Here is a 21,773-nt window from a genome sequence, read left to right as displayed (position 1 = left end):
ACTCTTATAGTTGTTTCTGAAAACCAGGTAAAGGTATTAGTGCAGTTTATGTGACTTTTCAGTGAGCACAGCATATTGGGGCAAAAGGCTGTTTTTTCATATTTTTTTTACTAAGCCAGTTTGGTTCCCACAGATGGGGAGATCCACTTTGAATTTACAGATAACCACAAAAACATACTGTAATATTACAAGAATGTTGGTTTTGCATTTGCAGGTCAGTTTTAGTTATTGCTTTATTATTTTCATCTAAGGTTTATAATATTTTTTGTATTGCTATCAACATTAAGAACGTGAGCATTTGCTACTTTTTTGCTCAAATAGTTTATGACCAGGAGGATTTTCACAAGGGAGTTAAGGAGTTTGGATTTGACTAGTGGGGATTGGCTGGGTGATATTCAGCTTTTCCTTGGCTGACTGGTCAGGTCTTTAGGTCCTTGTATATGCAGTTTCTTTAATTAGGGTATGGCCAAACGGGGCGGGGGTGTGTGTGGGAATTGCCAATTCTGTCCTTTTTTTTTTTTTCTTTTTCAAGATCCAGGCATAAAGGAAAGAAAAGCCTTGCCAAGATACGGAAGAAAGGACGGGGATCTCTCCTCCTAATCTGGGCCTCCTGTCATGGTAAGTACAGAGAAATAACAAGAAAATTGAACTTGAACTCTGTCCTGACAATTAAGTGAATACTAATAAGTTCAGTTACCCATTTTTGTTATTGTGAGAAATCATTTCACTTTTTCTTTCCCAGAACTCTCTTGTCTATTTTCTTTTATTGTTTACTTACTAGTAGTAATTTTAGAATATTCTAGTGTCTTAGAGCAGTTTTGCTTCTATTAACTTTAATCCTGTGAGTTAGATATTGTCTCTTTTCAGTAAGATAGTAAATGGAGTCAAGACTAAAACCCATGTTTCTTGGACTACAGGGTTCTTATTCCTTTTCTAGGAAGGAAGGTATCATGAAAAGCTTTTCTCTGTGTGTGTGTGTGTTTGTGTGTGCGCGCGTGCGCACGCGCGCATGTGTGTGTTTTGTTGTGTGTAGGAGAATTATATGGTCATACACATATTCTTTATGAATTTACCTTTCTGGATAGAAGCAATTCCCTGTCTTTCCTGTCCTGTCTCTTTAAGGCATTATTTTTATCCCAGAGAAGATGAAGTAGCTCTGCACACTCCCTACCTACCTACGTCTTTGACTAAAATGAGTGTATTTCAGTGACTTGTGGGCCATTTAGGACCCAGTTCAGGCAGAGATGATGGAGCAATGAGCCAACCACATTTCTATCAATCCTGAGAACATGTAAACCGTGCTCCAAGGCTTAAAAAAGAAATGGTCCTCTGTAATATTGTCCCGCTTCTATCTTGGTGATGTTTTCTAGAACCAAACTCTGTCTCATGCTGGTGCACAAAAAAGGAATTGAAAAGGCCATGTTAATTTCAAGCTTCATTAGGAACATGGGTGGAAAATGCTTTTCAAAATTAAAAACAAACTAAAACAAAACAGAAAAACTAGTTGTATAGAGGTGTCATTAAAACGACAACAGGGCTTCCCTGGTGGCCCAGTGGTTGAGAGTCCGCCTGACGATGCAGGGGGTGCGGGTTCGTGCCCCGGTCCGGGAAGATTCCACATGCCGCGGAGCGGCTGGGCCCATGAGCCATGGCCGCTGAGCCTGCGCGTCCAGAGCCTGTGCTCCGCAACGGGAAAGGCCACAGCAGTGAGAGGCCCGCATAAAAAAAAACAAACAAACAAAAAAAAAAACAAAAAAAAAAACGACAACAAAGGTAACTGCTCTCATCTTAAATCTTTGCCAGTTTTTTCTTAGTTTATGGGCATAACAACTTTCTAATGTATTCTATACCCAAACACTGATGAGCTTTTCTTTAGACTATATTTTCTTTTATTGGTTTTCACGAGTTTTTAATGAATTGAAAAAGTGTTTGTCTAATATTTTATGGTATGTATGCCAATGCTAATGAGTAGCAAATGGTGGGCTTATGAAAGCAGCTCTGTTCTGTACTGAGGGGTTGTCCTTCATTGTGTACCACATAGCTACAACGGTGTGGTCTTCATTCTGGTGCTGCTGGGGTCTCTGGTGCCCTGCAGACGGTCTTCCTGGTGCGCTCTGGAGATACTTCTGTGTGCAGTATTTGGCGAGCAGTATGACCATGGGTCTTTTTTTAAAAATCTGTCATAAAGTAGCATTATAACAAGTTTTTACAAGTACTTATTTACAACTCTTCCACCAAAACCCATGGTTGTGTTCCTTTCTAACTAGTTTATGTCGATATGTAGTTGGAATTAAAACATAATTATTTTGCTTATTTCACTAAATGAATTAAACATTTTTCACTCGTTGACTCATTGGATTCCTAATGATTTTTTACTAGCTACATATCATTTTGCAAGTTGTTGAATCATTTGATTTAAATAATATTAATTAATATTTTCTTTTGTTTTAGAATTTTGGTTCTGTGTCCTTAATCCTTATTTTTGTAAAGAGAATTCAGAAGTACTGGTTTTTCTTTGTTTTTTTAGTGTATACTTCTATACTAATTTGAGTAACATCCTCATACTTTTAAAAGTTCTTAAATGAGATTGAGGTTTTTTCAGGAGATTAAGTATTAGGAAGATGTTTTCATGTTTCATTATGGAAAATCTCACGCCTGTGCAAATCGAGAATTGTATGATGAACCCTCATATATGCATCAACCAGCTGCAATAATCATCAGTTCATGGCCACACTTGTTTCTTCTGACTCCCTCACCCACACCTCTTTGTATTATGTTGAAACACATCACAAACATTATATCAAGGGAAATTTATTTTTGATGGCCTTTAATGCCAGTCTTAAGAATGATAAATTGACAGACTGACAGTCACTTTAACTTTTACATTTGTCAAATGTTCCTACAGATATTTCACTCGTAAGTATAGTTTTTTTTTTTATCCTGGAAGGCTGTATATAAATTCAGTTTATAGACATTTCCTCTACTCTCCATGTTCTTTAAATAGTTATCTCTAATGTTGACTTCTGAGGTATAGACTTAAGTCTCTTACCTGCATAGTTTAGTGAATAGCAGAAATTAGCCTGGAACTGTGGTGACTGATCCCTTTTCAAGATTTTATAGGTGACCCCATATGGCGCTGGTGGAGATTAAGTACCACCAGATTCCACAATGCCTGGTGTTCCTCAGCAATAGCAGGAAATCGACCATGTGGAATACATTCTCCTACTAATAAACTACTGCTTATAACTAGCCTAGGAGAAATTTGTTTTCAAGCCTCTTATCAGGCTAACACTTGACAGACTTTTTCGTTTTCTTTTTTTTAGTACATTTATTTATTTATTTATGGCTGTGTTGGGTCTTTGTTGCTCCACACGGGCTTTCTCTAGTTGCGGTGAGCGGGAGCTACTCTTCATTGCAGTGTGCGGGCTTCTCATTGTGGTGGCTTCTCTTGTTGCAGAGCATGGGCTCTAGGCACGTGGGCTTCAGTAGTTGTGGCATGCAGGCTCAGTAGTTGTGGCTTGTGGGCTCTAGAGCGCAGGCTCAGTAGTTGTGGCGCACGGGCTTAGTTGCTCCGCGGCATGTGGGATCTTCCCGGACCAGGGTTTGAACCAGTGTCCCCTGCATTGGCAGGTGGATTCTTAACCACTGTGCCACCAGGGAAGTCCCCAGACTTTTTCTTCCTTGCCTTTTGTCTCCTTCCAGCTCTTCCTCCATCAGCCATCTCAAGTTTGTCCTCCCTTTTATATATGAAACTCAGAAACTGTAATAAATTAGGTAGTTGATTCAGCTTATGTTTAGCCAAGTAATGTTTTTACCATTCTTCTTGGAAAGTCTATGAATAGTTTATCCTAATCCTTGGGGATTAAATGCATTTTTATGTATTGTGTTGGCCATAAAGTTCATTCGGATTTTTCTGTAAGATCTTGTGGGAAAATCCGAACGAACTTTTTGGCCATCCAGTGTAAGGGGGAAAATCAGTCCAGAAGCCGTACAGGTAACGTGAACTGAGACAGTTTTATTTAAAAAAGCATTTATTTCATTTGACTGTGAAATATTATTTCTTTATGCTCGTCTTGTTTGCCAAATTCTCAATTCTCTTATGCTGAAAATCATTTGTTCCATTTTCAGTTTTTGGTAACTGCTTTGGTTATATGCATTGGCCTGGATTAGCCCCCAAGTAAATGTGCCAGCAAGAATGAATTGATAAATGGCTTCTCTAGTTTTTTTTTTTGTTGTTGTTGTTTTTTAGGCCTGCTATATTATTTCAGTTCTATGCTATTTAGAGGTCAGTAAAAATCTAGTCCAGGAATCACTTAAAGAATTAATGATGTGTCAAATGATCTTGAAGAGAATAAAAGTTTAGGCCTTATATATTTAGGTGAGTTTAAAAAGTTAATGTGATGCTGAGAAAGCATGTTTACAGTGTACTTTTATGTAATAATTTTTAAAAGCCCCCCCCCCCATATTTTATAGCTTTTCCTGCCTATCCCCTATTGGTTTATGAGAAAAACTTCCTAAATTCTAGTTTTCTCATATCTTTTCTCTTTAGTGCTGAGTGTAAATACTCAGTATTCTCTAAGTCAAGAACTACATCTTAAGAATGGAAATAGAATTGGTTAAAAGAAAAAAAGGTAACATTTATAGAAAAATTGAGTTCCTTTCAAATATGACTATGTCCCTTATTCCTTCACCCAATCATTGACCTCAGAGGAAGTGAGTGGAAAGGAATAAAATGGAACAGATTGACACAAAACTCTTCATATAACAAGTTATTTTGGTGTTTATAGAAGTGGAGTCATTCTTCGTACACCCTAGGTAATTATATTTCTTGAGGCTCCAAGCCATGTCATATCAACCTTACTAAAATATACCAACTTCATTAAACTTTTATTTATTTATTGCTATAAATAACTGAATAGATTTTTATACTTTTGCTTTTGAAATTATTTGATTATCAGCTATGATTTCTTGACAGTTGTGGTGAATACTTAGCAGTGTCACTTCCCTAGGACTGCTAACTATATGACAAGTTTTATATTTTTGGTAGCATTTTATGAACCATTTATAAAGTTGTTACAGTTTTATTTTCAGAATTTGAAGCCGCTGATTTCTTTATACATTTTAAGTATCAAACTTTTTAAAAGTTTGTGCCTCAAGATAAAACCTGTGCCTCAAGATAAAATGGCCCCTTAGAGGGGTTGGAATGGGCCCAGTCAGCTAGAGTAGCAAAGATACAGTTTTATGGGTAGTAGCTGAGTGAGTGAGTGTTGTTGAAGTCTCTGTATGGCTGTTCGTTTCATCACTAGGTGACTGGTTTTATAGAAAGCCTGACTTCAGATTAAACAGCTTTAATTGGTACAGTCAGTGGTACCACATCCATGGATTCCCCAATTGGGAAAAATTACAGAAAGTTCCAAAAAGCAACACCTGAATGTGTTGTGCACCAGCAACTATTTACATAGCATTTACTTTATATTAGGTTTTATAAGTAATCTAGAGGTGATTTAAAGTATACTGGAGGATGAGTATATGCAGTATAATATGCAAATACTGTATACCTTTTTTATATAAGGGATTTGAGTATCCATGGGAGTGCTGTGTGTCCTGGAACCTATCCCCCTCAGATACTGAAGGACAAATGTGTTTAGTAGTGGATTATAGTAGAGCAGCAATTCTCAAAGTCTTTGGTCTGAGGACCTCTTTTTACATTCTTGACTTATTGAGGGCCCCAAAGAGCTTTTGTTTATGTAGGGTGTGTCTATCTGTATTTACTATCTAAGAAGTTAAAAGCTGGGCTTCCTTGCTGGCACAGTGGTTAAGAATCAGCCTGCCAATGCAGGGGACACGGGTTCGATTCCTGGCCCAGGAAGATCCCACATGTCATGGAGCAACTGAGCCCGTGCACCACAATTACTGAGCCTGTGCTCTAGAGCCCGTGAGCCACAACTATTGAGCCCACGTGCCACAACTACTGAAACCTGCGCACCTAGAGCCCGTGCTCTGCAACAAGAGAAGCCACAACGAGAGGCCGCGCACCGCAACGAAGAGTAGCCCCCGCTTGCCGCAACTAGAGAAAGCCTGCGCGCAGCAACGAAGACCCAACACAGCCAAAAAAAAAATAATAAATTTATTTTAAAAATAATAATAAATTTATTTTTTAAAAAAGTTAAAGCTGAGAAATCTTTAAAATGTTCATTAATTCATTTAACAACAACCAATTAAATGTTACCATAACACTTTTTATGAAAATTAACTTTTTCCTCATCCGACAATAATTAATATAAAAGAGTAGCATTGATTTTTACAGTTTTGGGTTTTTTTGTTTTTTTTTTTTCCGGTACGTGGGCCTCTCACTGCTGTGGCCTCTCCCATTGCGGAGAACAGGCTCCGGATGCACAGGCTCAGCGGCCATGGCTCACGGGCCCAGCCGCTCCACGGCATGTGGGATCTTCCTGGACCGGGGCACGAACCCATGTCCCCTGCATCGGCAGGCGGACTCTCAACCACTGCGCCACCAGGGAAGCCCTTTACAGTTTTTTTAAAAAATGTTTGGCTTAATAGATGATAGCTGGATTCTCATACCTACTTCTCCATCCAATTTGTTACAGTATGTTTTTTTTAAATAAATGAAGTAAATCCAGCCTCACAGAGATTCATAGTTAGAAAGAGGAAGAGTATTTTAATAGTTTTTCCAGGTAGTTGTGTGTATTCTTCTATTATACTGCATCAAAACTTGACAAGTATCAGTTCTTTTTAATAAATAAATTTATTTATTTATTTTTGGCTGCATTGGGCCTTTGCTGTGCACAGGCTTTCTCTAGTTGTGGCGAGTGGGGGCTACTCTTCGTTGCAGTGCGTGGGCTTCTCATCGCGGTGGCTTCTCTTGTTGCAGAGCACCGGCTCTAGGCGTGCGGGCTTCAGTAGCTGTGGCCTGCCGGCTCTAGAGCGCAGGCTCAGTAGTTGTGGCCCATGGGCTTAGTTGCTCCATGGCATGTGGGATCTTCCCGGACCAGGGCTTGAACCTGTGTCCCCTGCCTTGGCAGGCAGATTCTTAACTACTGCTCCACCAGGGAAGCCCCGACCAGTATCAGTTCTTTGAAGGTTAGTTGCAGTGTGGAATCTGAAGCCATATCAGTGAACTTTTTGTATTATGTTAAACCATAGGTCTGTCTTGCACTTTAAATTAATCTTTTATCCATGCATAATTTTGTAACATCAAGAATAGGTCATTTAGGGTCTTCCCTGTTGGCGTAGTGGTTGAGAGTCCACCTGCCGATGCAGGGGACACGGGTTCGTGCCCCGGTCCGGGAAGATCCCACGTGCTGCAGAGCGGCTGGGCCCGTGAGCCATGGCCGCTGAGCCTGCGCGTCCAGAGCCTGTGCTCCACAACGGGAGAAGCCACAACAGTGAGAGGCCCGCGTACCGCAAAAAAAAAAAAAAAAAAAAAAAAAAAGAATGGGTCATTTTGAAAATAATGAGGAATGAGAAAATAACGAGTTATGCAGATCTTCCAAATGTCGGCATATTTCGTGATAAAATTTCTTTAAAAAATCACCCTTGGGGACTTCCCTGGTGGAGCAGTGGTTAAAAATCTGCCTGCCAGTGCAGGGGATACGGATTCGATCCCTGGTCCGGGAAGATCCCACATGCCGTGGAGCAGTTAAGCCTGTGTGTCACAACTGCTGAGCCTGTGCTCTAGAGCCCGTGAGCCACAACTACTGAGCCCGGGTGCCATGACTACTGAGCCCGGGTGCCATGACTACTGAAGCCCATGCGCCTAGAGCCCGTGCTCCACAACAGAAGCCACCACAGTGAGAAGCCCGCGCACCGCAACAAAGAGTAGCCCCCACTCTCCTCAACTAGAGAGAAAGCCCGCATGCAGCAACGCAGACAAAAACAAACAAAAAACCTTGAGTATTGTTTGTTTATAGGTAGGATTTTTCTTTCTTTGAGATTAAAAAATTGTTAGAAGTGTGATAAGTAGCATGTGTGGGAATGTCCACTAACTAGTGGTTGTACTTCTTACTGGTGCTGTCAGTTTAACATGATATGGTTTTGCTTATGTAAAATTTGCTGTGTAAACAGATTCCATCATAATTTAAAGTCAGACTTTTCACCAGATTGCTTTTTCCCCCTGGTCTTCCTATACCATAAAAATTCATAATGTAAAAGGCTACTTTTTAATATAAATTATAATTAGTTCAATTCACGTGCCATTTAGATTATAATTTATTGCTTCTTTGAAATTGCCTTAATAGTAATAAATCTAATTTGTAATATAAAGCAGATTATGCTAGGGGTAGTGGTTCACACATGTTTTCAGTTTGAGAATTCACTTCTTAAGTTTACATTAAAAAGAAAAAAACTTTCTGTTATGGAAAGTTCACATATAACCAAAGTAGACACAGTGGTATAGTGAACTCTCACTTAAAAGTTGCATGAATTATCCCTCATGGACAGTTCTGTTTCATTTATGCCCCATTCCCTTCCCTCTCCAATTATTTTGAAGCAAATTCCAGACGGGAGTCACATCATTTCATTTTTATATAATGCAGAATGTATCTTTCAAAAATAAGAATTAAAGGTTATAACTTAAGAGAAAAAAGCCACTGTATCTTGGTTTCTCTTAAAAGTAATATACTAAGAACTTATTAGTGCTTAATAGAAATGTTCTTAACTTCTTTGACTTTTTTTTTGGCATTGGTGTGTTCTCCATCTAAAGGCGCCTAATGTATTAGATGGAACACTTTTGGGGGTGAATATTTTTTCATTGAGCTTTCTGCCAGTCCACCTTGGTCACTGGACTCTCACTGTTATTATGCTTCTAGACATGGCAGAAAAACCCAGTATGGATGAGTAGGAGCTTTGAAATTATTTAAACATTTGGGTTTTTCCAGGATGAAGAGACTCGGCACAGCCTTGAGTGCATCCAGGCCAATCAGATCTTTCCCAGGAAGCAGCTGATCCGGGAGGATGAGAATCTTCAGGTAATTTCAGGCCACTTTGGATTGTGAAATAAGTATTACGCATCGTAGTAACAATGTAGCAGAGCTAATGGATTCAAGTAATGTACTATGTATAGGAAAATATGTATTAGAAAAATATATTTTTTCCTGATCCATACACATAATAGAAATATAAGCTGGAAAACATCTCTCCTTTTAGAAAGACTTTTTTTTTCCTGAGAATTCACTGAGATGATCATCTCTGTGTCATTCCTTCTGTAGTTTAGAATATGAATAACTAGGTTTTATGAATCTTGAATCTTGTGGGTATAAACCCATCCTCTTTAGGTCCCTTACCCATTTATGTAGTGTTTTTGAGTGACAGTGTTTATCATCCATTCACCTGACCCGTGTTTGAACACTTTGCTTTACTGCTTCAAAACTCTGAAGGGTTTCTTCTTCCATTTTGAAGGTTCCTTTCCTTGAACTTCATGGAGAAAGCACAGAGTATGTGGGCCGTGCTGAGGATGCCATCATTGCCCTTTCTAATTACAGACTTCACATCAAGTTCAAGGAGTCTCTGGTTAACGTAAGTGTTTCTCAACTGTTCTCCCACTAAAGTAGATGGAGAAAGGAAGCATTCAATAAAAAAAACTTGTTACTGTTCTCAAAGAGAGGAGTGTTATATGGGGTTTGGTTTGAAAACCTTGTGTGCTCTGCTTTTCTCTCACTTAATTTAAGTACTCAGGGACACTAGGTTAGCAAGCAACTCTTGTGCGTGATTTAAAATGATACATGTAGTTGTCAGCTAAGGTGTCCATTGTCTACTAACACTGCATGAATTGCAGTAGGTAATGTTGTACCATTAAGCTTTGTAAGGGTGCAAAGGCTGTATAGGCTTTTATTCCTCAATTTTTAGTAGTTGCTGACTGCCTCAGTTGAGAGAACTTCCTGGACCTTAATGTCAAATGTTGAGTTGTACTTTGAGCTCAGTGCAGACTTCTGTTATAGGATGAAGTTATTCTTTTTTTTTTTTTTTTAAAGTACAGGGGCCTCCGTTTTTTTTTTTTTTTTTTTTTTTTTAAGATGTTGGGGGTAGGAGTTTATTAATTAATTAATTAATTTTTGTTGTGTTGGGTCTTCGTTTCTGTGCGAGGGCTTTCTCTAGTTGTGGTGAGTGGGGGTCACTCGTCATCGCGGTGTGCGGGCCTCTCACTATCGTGGCCTCTCTTGCTGCGGAGCACAGGCTCCAGATGCGCAGGCTCAGTAGTTGTGGCTCACGGGCCTAGTTGCTCCGCGGCATGTGGGATCCTCCCAGACCAGGGCTCAAACCCGTGTCCCCTGCATTAGCAGGCAGGTTCTCAACCACTGCGCCACCAGGGAAGCCCAGGATGAAGTTATTCTAATGGCTCCTTAGTGGTATTAAGTATAGATGTCAAGTACAATGTGTATTTGCATAACGGACTATATATTGCTGAAGAGAAGGAAGGCTTTCAGTTTTTGAGTGCATTTACCCTTTTCAATTATGAGGGTATTCTCAGTGAACTGGTTCTTCCAGCACACTTGCCATCATTAATAGTTTTCAGTAAACGTGCCTTTCACCACAAGAATGTGAAGGTTCATGTATTTCAACCAAATGAATGCCTTCTTCCTTCCTCACTGGACCGTATTGTGGCTTTTTGCACTTTGGTTCTAGCACAAAGAAGTGTATTATGACATCTTGTAAAAGCTCAGGACTGTAGTTTCATTCAGATTGTGTGTTTTGGGGTTCATTTTGGGATTCTTAGAAAAAGTTTACTCAGCCACCCAGAAGTTACCCAATTCCTTCATCATATTTTTCCCTTGGCAAGACTCAAATGGCTGACATTTTCTTTGTGGTTGGCATTTATTATTTTAGTATTTATTATTATTCTTTGTAGTTAAGCATTTATATCCAGGAATCATTGTGGCCTGAATTCCTTCTGGTTTCTAGATTTGGGCTATGATCATATCTGTTATGTTAGTTTTCTGCCTGTCAGCTAAAAATACACACTGGATTCATCAAGGAAAGAGGCATGTTGTGCTTTCTTACCATATAGCACTGTATTCAGAAGGGCCCATTTGGAATTGGGTGGCTGTGATAAGAGGGGACAGGATTGAATCTCCTATAACATTCCAGCAACCAGGCGTTTCCTACCAGCTACTGTGGAAATAATGACAGTAATAATTAGTAGAATTGCCCAATTTAATTTTGTGTTTAAACTGTGTTTAAATGTCTAGAATTGATGAAATTGTAATTAAATTGCATTAGTTTCATATCATTGCATTTTTCCATACAGTCCTCTGTCTCTCAGCTTTTTGGTTTATGGCGAAGTATTTCAGAGACTATTTTTAGATCTATTTGGGAATATGGTCTGTTGGAGAGAAAGCATGGATTTGATCATGTCATTCACCAGCCTGAAGCCCTTCAGTGTTTCTTAACTACTTCTAAGATGAAATTACTTAGCATGGTATGATCCTTGGTCCCTGACAGCTTTTCTGTATCCCTCTTTCCCCCCTTCTTCCCTTTGTATTGGTAAAACCACCCTCCTTGGAATCTCAGACATACTTTACACCTCTGAGTTCTCTTTTCTCCTACCCAGGGAACTTCTCTTCATCTGTCAAAACCCAGTTCAGGTGATAAATTCTTCTGTGAAGCCTTTCTCAATCTCAGTTCCCTCCCTGACAGTTTATTACCCTCTCTTCTGGCTTTTTCTGTATCTTGAGCATACCTTTACAACATTTACCAGATATGCTGTAATTTTTTGTTTATTCATCTTTGTATCTTCAGAATCCAGCATGTGTACTGGTGCCATGGTATTCAGTAAATACTAAAGTGAATTGAAGTTAATAGGGGTTTGAAATTGATATTAGACCATTTTTAAACCCCCTTTAGGTTTAAAGTTCATTTTAAAACATACTTCTGTGTAAATATGCCTGTGTCATCTTGTCTCTTAACAGTAGCTGTATGAGTAGGTTGTTTACTGGAATTGTTGGTCCCCCACTGTGACTGAGATACAGTGCTTAAGAAAACTTACCCCTGTTTTTACTTTTGACTCATTTCTTCACCTAAAAGTGCTTTCCATTTAGCATTATAACCCTCTAAGGCATAGAGCCTGCATGTCACGTTTTAAAAAGCCCAAGATAATGATTTTGCACAGAAAAATTGTTGTGCAAAAGTATTTTGGCGTTGCAGTGACTTTAAACATTTCAGGTTGAGAGCGACTAGGACTTCTTCATACAAGTACGTTAATCACATCGCAGTTAGTGCTAAGGTTCCTAAAACCTGTGGTTACTCCAGGAAACAATGGCTCCTCCTACACTGGGTTCTCCCTCAGCAGATGAGTATTTCAGTAAAATCTGTGAGATTAAGAGACCCCCCCCTTTAAAGGTTATTATATCTAAATCAAACATAAATCTACCATTACCCAGATGTGCCAGTATATATTGTGGCATGCTCCAGTTTGCATCATTTTGTATGCTTTTAAATCAACACACATCATTTTGTATGCTTTTGAATCAACACATTTAGCACTTTAGAGAATGACTTACTGTCAAGCTTTAAATAGTTACCTGATAATCATATATTCTCTGTTAATTTCACAGCAGCGCTGAGATACATCATTACTTTAATGCACACACATTCACTGGATATCAAGTTTCCAGTTTCTGGGGTAAAGAACCTCTAGTACAGTTCAGTTGTAGCATTTAAGGTATGAATTGCTCTTATTCTGTGCTTTTCCCAAACTATATTTTTACATATGTACAGGTAATTTGCTCAACTAATTTATAAACAAGTAAGTGTTCAAGTGGAGTTCATGAACTTTTTAAACAATTCTTGTTGTGTAATTCAATAGACCGCCTCTCAATCTGCTGCTTCTGCAATCCCAGTAAGTAGCATGAGAATTCTAGGCGGTTGTTGCACCTGTGCTTGGAACAAACTGGTTTTGAGTGTCAGATGCTCACCTTGCAGATCAGCAAAGTGTGTCATCTCTGCATGAGTCCCTTCCTTCATATTAGACAAAGTTCTAGTGGTTTCCTATACGAGGACAATTTGTGGGGTGGGGATAAAGCCACACAGTTTAAACATAAGCGGGTGGAATTGTGACCTTCAAAAAACGTAAACTGAATTTCAACCAGAAATAATTTGTAAAGTCAATGTGAGTATTTAAAAGGACATTAAAACTCCATTTCCAGACTGCTCTGTTAATGCTTCTTAGGAACAAGCTGGAAGTATACTTGGAAACACTTTACTTAGCATTTTCCTAGATTCTTTCCATTGCCTAACTATTGTATATCAAAAATCTTCATTCCCCAAGCATCAAAAAGGAGGTTATTGTTAACAGTGCACTTTGGCCTTAGCATTCATAAATCAGAATAGCTTCTGAAACCAGTGCTGGAAGAGTATCTTGTAAATACCACAGGTGAGCAATAAAGAGTTTGGGTCTTTAACCTGTGACAGTCTTCTTCCTCTGACAGTTTTTTTTTTTTTTTTTTTTTTGCGGCACACGGGCCTCTCACTGTTGTGGCCTCTCCCGTTGCGGAGCACAGGCTCCGGACACGCAGGCTCAGCGGCCATGGCTCACGGGCCTAGCTGCTCCGCGGCATGTGGGATCTTCCCGGACCCGTGTCCCCTGCATCGGCGGGTGGACTCTCAACCACTGCACCACCAGGGAAGCCCCCTCTGACTGGTTTTTGAGTCATAGGAGTTAGAGCCCAGATATTCCAGTGTGTTACAGATTTTAGGTTAAGATTCATTACATTATTTTTTACTCTGCTATTGCCAGTTTTACCTCACATGTGTATGCAAGATTAGTACTTCCCATTCATGCTATAAAAAGGGCATTTGTTTTTAAAAGGTATACATTATCCCACTTTTAAATTCTGGTGCTTAAAAAATAATTCACACACATACCCCCACCCACCCAGAATGAATTATGGTAAATATAGTAGGATATGATGATATAAAATTCCCTCTGGAATGAGACAGTACTGTGGGTCTTTTATACTTGTGCATGTCTATTAAATTTTTAAACTGCCACTCTTCTGCTTTTTTGGATTGATGCTCTTATGTGTTTTGGTGTACATGATATAACTTTTGACCTTTTGAGGAATTGATTAACAGCACTGAGTGTGTTTGATGTATTTTGAGCATGAGTTTGGTGGGTTTTATAAGAGGAAAAGCACTGTAATGGGAGATAGAATTGCCTGGCAGGTAGAAGGCAGAGGAGAAAGGAGCAAAAAGAAAATGAGTTGCTACAAAACACTGAATCAGTGGGTAAGAGAGGATTTGAATGTGACTTTAGATTTCTTTGAATTGCCTCTAAGGAATCTTGGTTTACATTCTGTTTTCCTCTTGAAGATCCCTGGTAAAGAGGCTACTACTTAATTGTGAAAGAAAAACTAAAGTAGAGCTCACACAGAAGGGAAGGGCATCTTAGAGGAAGAAAGAAAGGAGTACCATATGTAATGGAAGGACCCTGAGCTAGAGGACAGCCATGGATTCTTGTCCTGACTTGCTGCTAGCTTTAGTGTAGTGGCTTAACCTTCCTGGGCTATAAAATGCTCTGGCTCTTGTGTCTGTAATTCTTTGTTATGAGGTTGAATATTGGGTATATCTAGTTACGGAAATGGTAAGAGAGCCTCCTAATATGTGATGAAAGTTGAGAAACGTAAATCAGTGGACTTGCCTTTAAAAAAGTAGAGAACCTTATGTTTTGGTTGGATGTATGAAGAGGAAAAGAAGCCTATCTCTGGCTTTTTAGAAGAGGAAGCAGTCTGGGGGCAGGGGTGCATTGAAGAGTAACATTGAGGTGAAAGGGGAAGAAAAAAGGGAGATACTCATTTGATATAAAATCAGGTATTTCCCTTTTAGGTCCTTGTTCTTGCTGCATATTAAACTTCCTTGCATGTGACAATTTGCATGATTATTAAAATCTGTTTTCTGTGTCTATGACTTGAGTACACATGGTTGTTTCTGGTGACTTGCTAGTATCTGTATACTAGCAACCAACATTTTTATCCTTATTCCTTAAATTTGCAGTGTTAAAATACATGAAAATTTGTATATTGAAAGGATTTAGGTAGCATGTGTTTTGCATGCTCTGAGGTATTGCATATTTGTATTTTGGAAGTCTGGACATAGGCTCTTGGGCTCTAGTCCAATAGTAGGGATGTAAACTTACCTGTTCTTTGTAGCAAAATAGCACAGACTGGTCCACTCCCTCCAGCAGCTGCTAATAGTGTTAGTTGGTTTTCAAGTTTTCTAGCTATAAGGAAAGGTGATAGAAGGGGATCTGGGATGCGGGTGACTGCTGAGAGAGCAGGTGGATTTGTAAAGCTCACTCTCACTCTACCCCAGACTCTTCCCATTCCCTGTTCCTGGGACTTCCTAAGTTGTGACCATCCGAGGTTGAGAAAGCAAAGGCTTGTGTCATGTAGGAAGGTTGGAAGGTTGTCCAAGGAAGTCAGGAAGCATGCACAATTTTGGCTGGTAAAAGTTTAGAAAATTGAGATAAGAACTCAGGCCTCTTAATTGCCAGTCTGGCAGCTCTTTTTTGTTTGTTTGTTTGTTTTGTGGGGGGGGAGGGAGAAGGGGGTTGTAGGTTTAAAAACAAAGAAACCCAACATGAGTCTGTTATAGGATACCCAGAGGACTGGCCTGAGAACAAATCAGTGTTCTCTTCTGATCTCTTAATCTCCTATTACTTCTTCACAATTTATCCCCACTGATACATTGTTGGGTTTTTTTTTCCTTCTTAGACGTACAGGTCTTGAAAGAATTTTTAGCTGCATCAACTCCAGTTTCTCACAGCACCTTGGGGTTAAGGACTTAAACAGAAACAGAGGGCCAAAGCTCCTTTTTTTCTCAGAACACAGGCAAGAATTCTTAGTCTTTCTCTTACTTCTGGTCCTATTATAAGTGTAAGGGAATTTTATTGATTAATCAAGAAGGCTCGGGCCTCCCTGGTGGCGCAGTGGTTGAGAGTACGCCTACCAATGCAGGGGACATGGGTTCGTGCCCCGGTCCGGGAGGATCCCACATGCCGCCTAGCAGCTGGGCCCGTGAGCCATGGCCGCTGAGCCTGCACGTATGGAGCCTGTGCTCCGCAATGGGAGAGGCCACGGCAGTGAGAGGCCCGCGTACCACCAAAAAAAAAAAAAAAAAAAAAAAAAGAAGGCTCTAGTCCTGAGGTAGAACTCCCAGCCATTACCTGAGTAATATTATTTTGTTTTCTTCCCCTTTTTAATCCCTGCCCCAGTTTGTTTGTTTATTTGTTTGTCTAAGATGTCCGGCATTGGGCTTCTTTTTGATCTCCACATCCTTGTTCTGAGAGTTCTCAGCTGACTCTGGCAACTGCATGGTGGGGCAGCGTTTGCCAGAAGCCTGTTTCTGAAACTGGTTCAGCTAACAGGAGGGCCACCCTGTGCAGGCAGCACTCTCTTGTTTCTGTCTGTTGGAAGAGACTGCCTCCTTCTCATGCAAAACATGAATTGTTGGAATGCTCCTTGCAACTCCCAGAGCCACATTTTGGTTGGGCTTGATACCGTGTAAAAAGACCCTTTTCCAATGAGTGAGAATATCTACTATTATTTTTACCAGGCTCTCTTTAGAAGTTTTGGAAATTGTTTTTTGAAGCCAGGGGTTGAACCAGGATAAGATGAGGGACAGAGGGAGGATTCTAACAACCGCTTAAGGATTTGTCACCCTATTCAGATGCTTTCCCTCCTGTCTGCCTGCCTTCTTTGATCCCTCTCCACTGTCATACTCAGTAGTCTGCTGATCAGATTGGCAGGGAAAGAACCATCCCAGCTTACTCATACCTTGAGCCCCACTTGGCAAACAGGGCTCCTCAGCTTGTCTTTTTTTTTTTTGGCTGCTTTGGGTCTTCGTCACTGCACGTGGGCTTTCTTTTCTCAAGTCGTGGAGAGCGGGGGCTACTCTTCGTTGCAGTGCGTGGGCTTCTCATTGCGGTGACTTCTCTTGTTGCAGAGCACGGGCTCTAGGCACACGAGCTTCAGTAGTTGTGGCATGCTGGTTCAGTAGTTGTGGTTCATGGGCTCTAGAGTGCAGGCTCAGTAGTTGTGGTGCATGGGCTTAGTTGCTCTGTGGCATGTGGGATCTTCCTGGACCAGGGCTTGAACCTGTGTCCCCTGCATTGGCAGGCAGATTCTTAACCACTATGCCACCAGGGAAGTCCCCTCAGCTTGTCTTTTGCAGCAAATTAGACCTAGATAATTAGGCCACTGTGAAACCTGCTCCCTTCTCCTCCTTACCTAGTCTACTGAGCAGAGAGCCTGACCCGCAGCTCTGTCTATTCTCTTGTCTTTTTTGTGCAACCTGCAGGCAGTTCAGACCTCCAGTCTTTTTCAAGATTCTCCTTTGCTGACACAAAGCCACAAGCCCACCTTGTCATTTGGGGCAAGTGACAAGTGTAGTCCCACTAGCCTCTTGATCTGCAGCTCTCTTCTGTCAACAAGACAGGATAACTGTTCTGGTTCCCTTTAGCTTCTGTGTCATCACAAATCACAGCAAGCTCTAACCTTGTAAAGTAGTACTTTGAGAGATGAGTTTGAAAGTTTGTTGCCAGAAAGATGGCGTATTTCCCTGTTCTTCCAGATGTGGTGCCTCCTCTTTATTAGTTAGCTTTGTGCTATGACATGACTTGAGGGCACTGATTAGAGATTGAGAAAGGGAAACCCTAAATCACCCAGGAAATCACTTGAGTGCTATTGATTTAGATGGATATGCAGTTCTGTGCTTCTTTTTCCTGCAGAACTTTCTAATCACTCTTGTTGGACACACTGAAGAACTGCAGGGTCAATACCTTTTTGACTAAGGGAACTTCATCTTTTTTTAATTGCAGGTTCCATTACAGCTTATAGAAAGTGTTGAATGCCGAGATATATTTCAGCTTCATTTGACTTGCAAAGACTGCAAAATTATCAGGTATGTGATGAGTTTATGCTATTGTTTAGTGTGGAAAATACTTCTTAAAGGATGGATTCATGATTTGATAACAGAAAAACAGCTTTTGAGGGTCAGCCTAGTTAGGAGTATTTTCGGAGTAGTTAGTCCCTGAAATATGTTATCTTTAGCCTACTTTGCTATTGGAAAGGTGTTTTTTATTTGGAGATGATTTTAAATTTACAAAACAGGTGCAAACATAAAAATAGTAAAGAGCACTAGTATTGTTAACATTTTACCCTATGCTTTATCGTTTGCGGGGGACGTGTGTGTGTGTGTGTGCGCGCATGTGCGCGCATGCGCTAGTGTGTGAAATTCTTGTTCTGAACCATTTGAAAGTAAGTTACATAATCATGGCTCTTTGCCCTGAAATACTTAAGTGTGCTTTCTTAAGAATAGGGGTATTTTCTTACATAACCCACAGTATCATTGTTACTTCACAGTTTTGCACTCATAATACTTTTTATCCAATCTACTATCCATGTTCCAGTTTTGTCAGTTGACCTAATAATGCCCTTTATAGCATTCCCCCTACCTCGTTCAGAATAGGATCCAGACAAGGTCACTTATTACATTTAGTTGCCGTGATTCTGTAGCTTTCTTTAATCTGAAATGTTTTCTACCACCTTTCTTTATCTTTTATGACATTAACGTTTTGAAGAAAAAATCTTTTATTGTAATAGAAAGTTTCTTATTTTGTATCTGGTGTTACCTTGTGATTAAATTGAGGTTGTGTGTTCTCAGCTGGAATACTATATGTATGAGGTTGTGTCCTTTTCAGGAGATTGTATTACAGCTGGAGGCAAACGGTGTCTATCTGTCCCTTGCTGGTGATGTTAGTTGTGATCACTCTTGTCAAGGAGTCACCCGCTTTCTGTGTAATTTCTATATCTTCTCCCTTGCAACTAATCAACAGTCTGGGAGGCACTTTAAGACAGTAGAAATGTCCTGCTTCTCATCACATTTCTCCAGTGTTGGCTTTATCTGATCTAGTCTTTACTATAATGGTTGAAAAGTGATGCCTAAAAATGCATTTTAAATTTAGTAGCTCTACCAGTTTTTAATTCCCCAAGTTTTTGCTTTATTTCTTTGACCTATTCTGGAGTGCCAGTAAACATTGTGTGTGGACATATTGATGAGCCACACTGATTGGGACAAGAGAGAGGTTTAAGTGTCCTCCTTGTTGTTTTTTTTTTTTTTTTAATTTTTGTTGGAGTATAGTTGATTCCTCCTTGGTTTTAAGGTAAATATTTAAGTTGCTTTTTAGCCATTGAGATTTGGCTTGCTTTTGATAGATACTGGTTATAACTCACAGTTTTAAAAGGTTGCTTATTAATTACTCAATTTTAGATACTGCATTTAAAAAGATAAAGTATTTTTTACACTAATTATTTTAACCTCCTAGTTATATATACTGCAAATTGCACTTGATAATAGAATTGGTTTTTTCTCTACATGGTAACATCTGAAAATTTCAGTGTAATGTATCTTATTTTCGATCTAAAGTTGCTGATTTATTCTAATTGCTAAATAGATAAATTTTGAAATTTTTCCCTAATTGGCTAAAAGTACTGTGAACCATTTTTGAGCTTGCTATAATAATGTCATAACAAAACAAAAAGAACTTCTTTAAACATATTGTTTGAGAAGGACAACCATAAAGCTTTGGTGGAAGAAGTGGAATAAAACCCCATTCCTGGAAGAGAATGACTGTCATTTTACTTTAATAATTGTCAATCTCAGAAGAGATTTTATTAGTCTAAAAAAAATAGGTTTTCCACATGTCCAGCTTTCTTCTTCTTGACATTTTGCACCATTGGCTAAAATTTGTTGAACATGTTTTGTTATTATAAATCATAAACATTAGACCACCTTAGTGGTTTTTTTTGTTTGTTTGTTTTTGTTTGTTTTTTTGCGGTACGCAGGCCTCTCACTGTTGTGGCCTCTCCCGTTGCGGAGCACAGGCTCCGGACGCACAGGCTCAGCGGCCATGGCTCACGGGCCTAGCTGCTCCGTGGCATGTGTGATCCTCCCAGACCGGGGCACGAACCCGTGTCCCCTGCATCGGCAGGTAGAATCTCAACCACTGCGCCACCAGGGAAGCCCTCTAGTGCTTCTTTGACTGTAGTTATCATTTCACTGTGAGTAGGCATTCTTGAAATGGTGGCTACCCTTAGGTTTCATTGTCAGCTGTCTTCTGATTACATTTGTACTTGTTTGGCTTTACAAAGGTGTCAGTTCTCAACCTTTGAGCAGTGTCAAGAGTGGCTGAAAAGACTGAACAATGCAGTCCGACCACCTGCTAAAATAGAAGATCTCTTCTCATTTGCATACCATGCTTGGTGCATGGAGGTCTACGCCAGTGAAAAAGAGCAACATGGAGACCTGTGCAGGCCAGGTAGGCCTTTCTAAAACGTTCAGATGGTGATTTCATTGAAATACTGCTTGAGATATCCATAACATGAAATGGGACTCCTTAGCATTCGTGTATTTAATCAGTGTACTTTTTATGGAGCACGTAGCATTTGCCCATCATTCTTCTAAGCTCAACGGAAGATGTTTCCTACCTTTCAGGGGGAAGGAAAGAACACTAGACTTGGCATCACAGTTTACTGGGCCTGACTAAAAACACCTAGGGTATGGGTGTTAGGGAAGCCCAGTGGAAGGGAGCCACGAGCGTTATATACATGTTTGCGAAGACTTCACGTTTGAAGTGGCTTTTGAGTAGGCTTTGAAAGTTGAATAAGAGTTCATTGATAACAGACTGGGGAAAAGAACTTTAGACAGAGCAAGTAGCATGAACAAAGGTACAGAAGTGTGAACTTAGGCCACAGAATAATGGATTACAAAATGGCTTTTTGCTGTCTTTGAATTTCAAGTCATAGATTACCTTTTGTCACCCCTTTCATCTCACAGATGATGAAACAGAGGTCCAGAGAGGCCAGGTGACTTTTCTCAGGGCAAATAAAGAAGTTGGACCTATACTGGAACCCAGGCTTCCTGACTCCTCATGAAATCTTTGTCACACTCACTGTCTTTCTCCCTCAAAAATGGCGTTGACCAAGTTCATGCTGTTTCTCTGTGTGTAGTTTTCTATAAATTGTCCATTGCTGTAAATAGAACTTTGCTGGTCCAGCACCGAATCTTTAATGTGTCCAGCTTGGAAGCAATGTCTTGAATTCCTAAGCAGTGAAACATTGTGAGCTTCCTTCCAATAAAGTTTACTCTAGAGACTTTTTCCTTTAAACCTCAATTTTTAGTCCTGAACCTTCAATATTAACAATTCTGCCCTGGGTTGTTTTAAACATTGGAGGCTAATCTAGCAATGCTTGGATCCCTTTGTTTCCTGGCTCATTCACTGGTTAAAGCTTTTGGTTCATATATTAAATTATAGCAAACACAGACATTTTTAAAGATCCTTTAATATGTACTTTTGTTTGACCCTCATGACCTTGTCAAACAGGCAGGATAGGCTGGTGTTTCTGTTTTGGGAGCCAAAGAAACGGAGTCTTAAGAGTAAAGCCTGTTGCCAAGTCCCACTGCTAGGCAGTGACAGAGCCAGGACTTGAACCCAGTTCTCAGCTATTGGGAGCTGACTGTATGGGGTGCTGTGGATACAGAGATGAAAAACAGAGGCACCTGCCCTTGTGGAGCCTCAGGGAAAGCTCCAGGAATCCAAGCTTCCCACAAGGCTGGTCAGCCAGTGGAACCCAAAGTCGTTCACAAGAGTCACCCACACCAACCTTGGAAGGTGACGAGAATGTGCCTTAGCTGTCTCTCACTTCACTCTCTTATCCATTGCATCTTTCTTTTTCCTTCTTTATATGAGATGCCATTGCATT

The 21,773-nt window shown here is 40.0% G+C and overlaps 1 protein-coding gene across 1 annotated transcript in view; it reads left to right on the top strand.

Annotated features, from left to right (window-relative positions):
- MTMR3 (myotubularin related protein 3) overlaps positions 1-21,773 on the top strand; it is a 122,853-nt gene that overhangs the window by 70,442 nt on the left and 30,638 nt on the right. The window contains exons 2-5 of the mRNA XM_065889506.1: positions 8,898-8,987; positions 9,418-9,534; positions 17,831-17,913; positions 20,163-20,329. Coding sequence (XP_065745578.1) covers positions 8,898-8,987; positions 9,418-9,534; positions 17,831-17,913; positions 20,163-20,329 — 457 coding nt within the window. The remainder of the gene's footprint in view (positions 1-8,897; positions 8,988-9,417; positions 9,535-17,830; positions 17,914-20,162; positions 20,330-21,773) is intronic.

The sequence above is a fragment of the Phocoena phocoena genome, chromosome 13 (assembly GCF_963924675.1).
Source record: "Phocoena phocoena chromosome 13, mPhoPho1.1, whole genome shotgun sequence".
NCBI lineage: Eukaryota > Metazoa > Chordata > Mammalia > Artiodactyla > Phocoenidae > Phocoena > Phocoena phocoena.
This window is presented reverse-complemented; position numbering and strand designations above follow the sequence as displayed.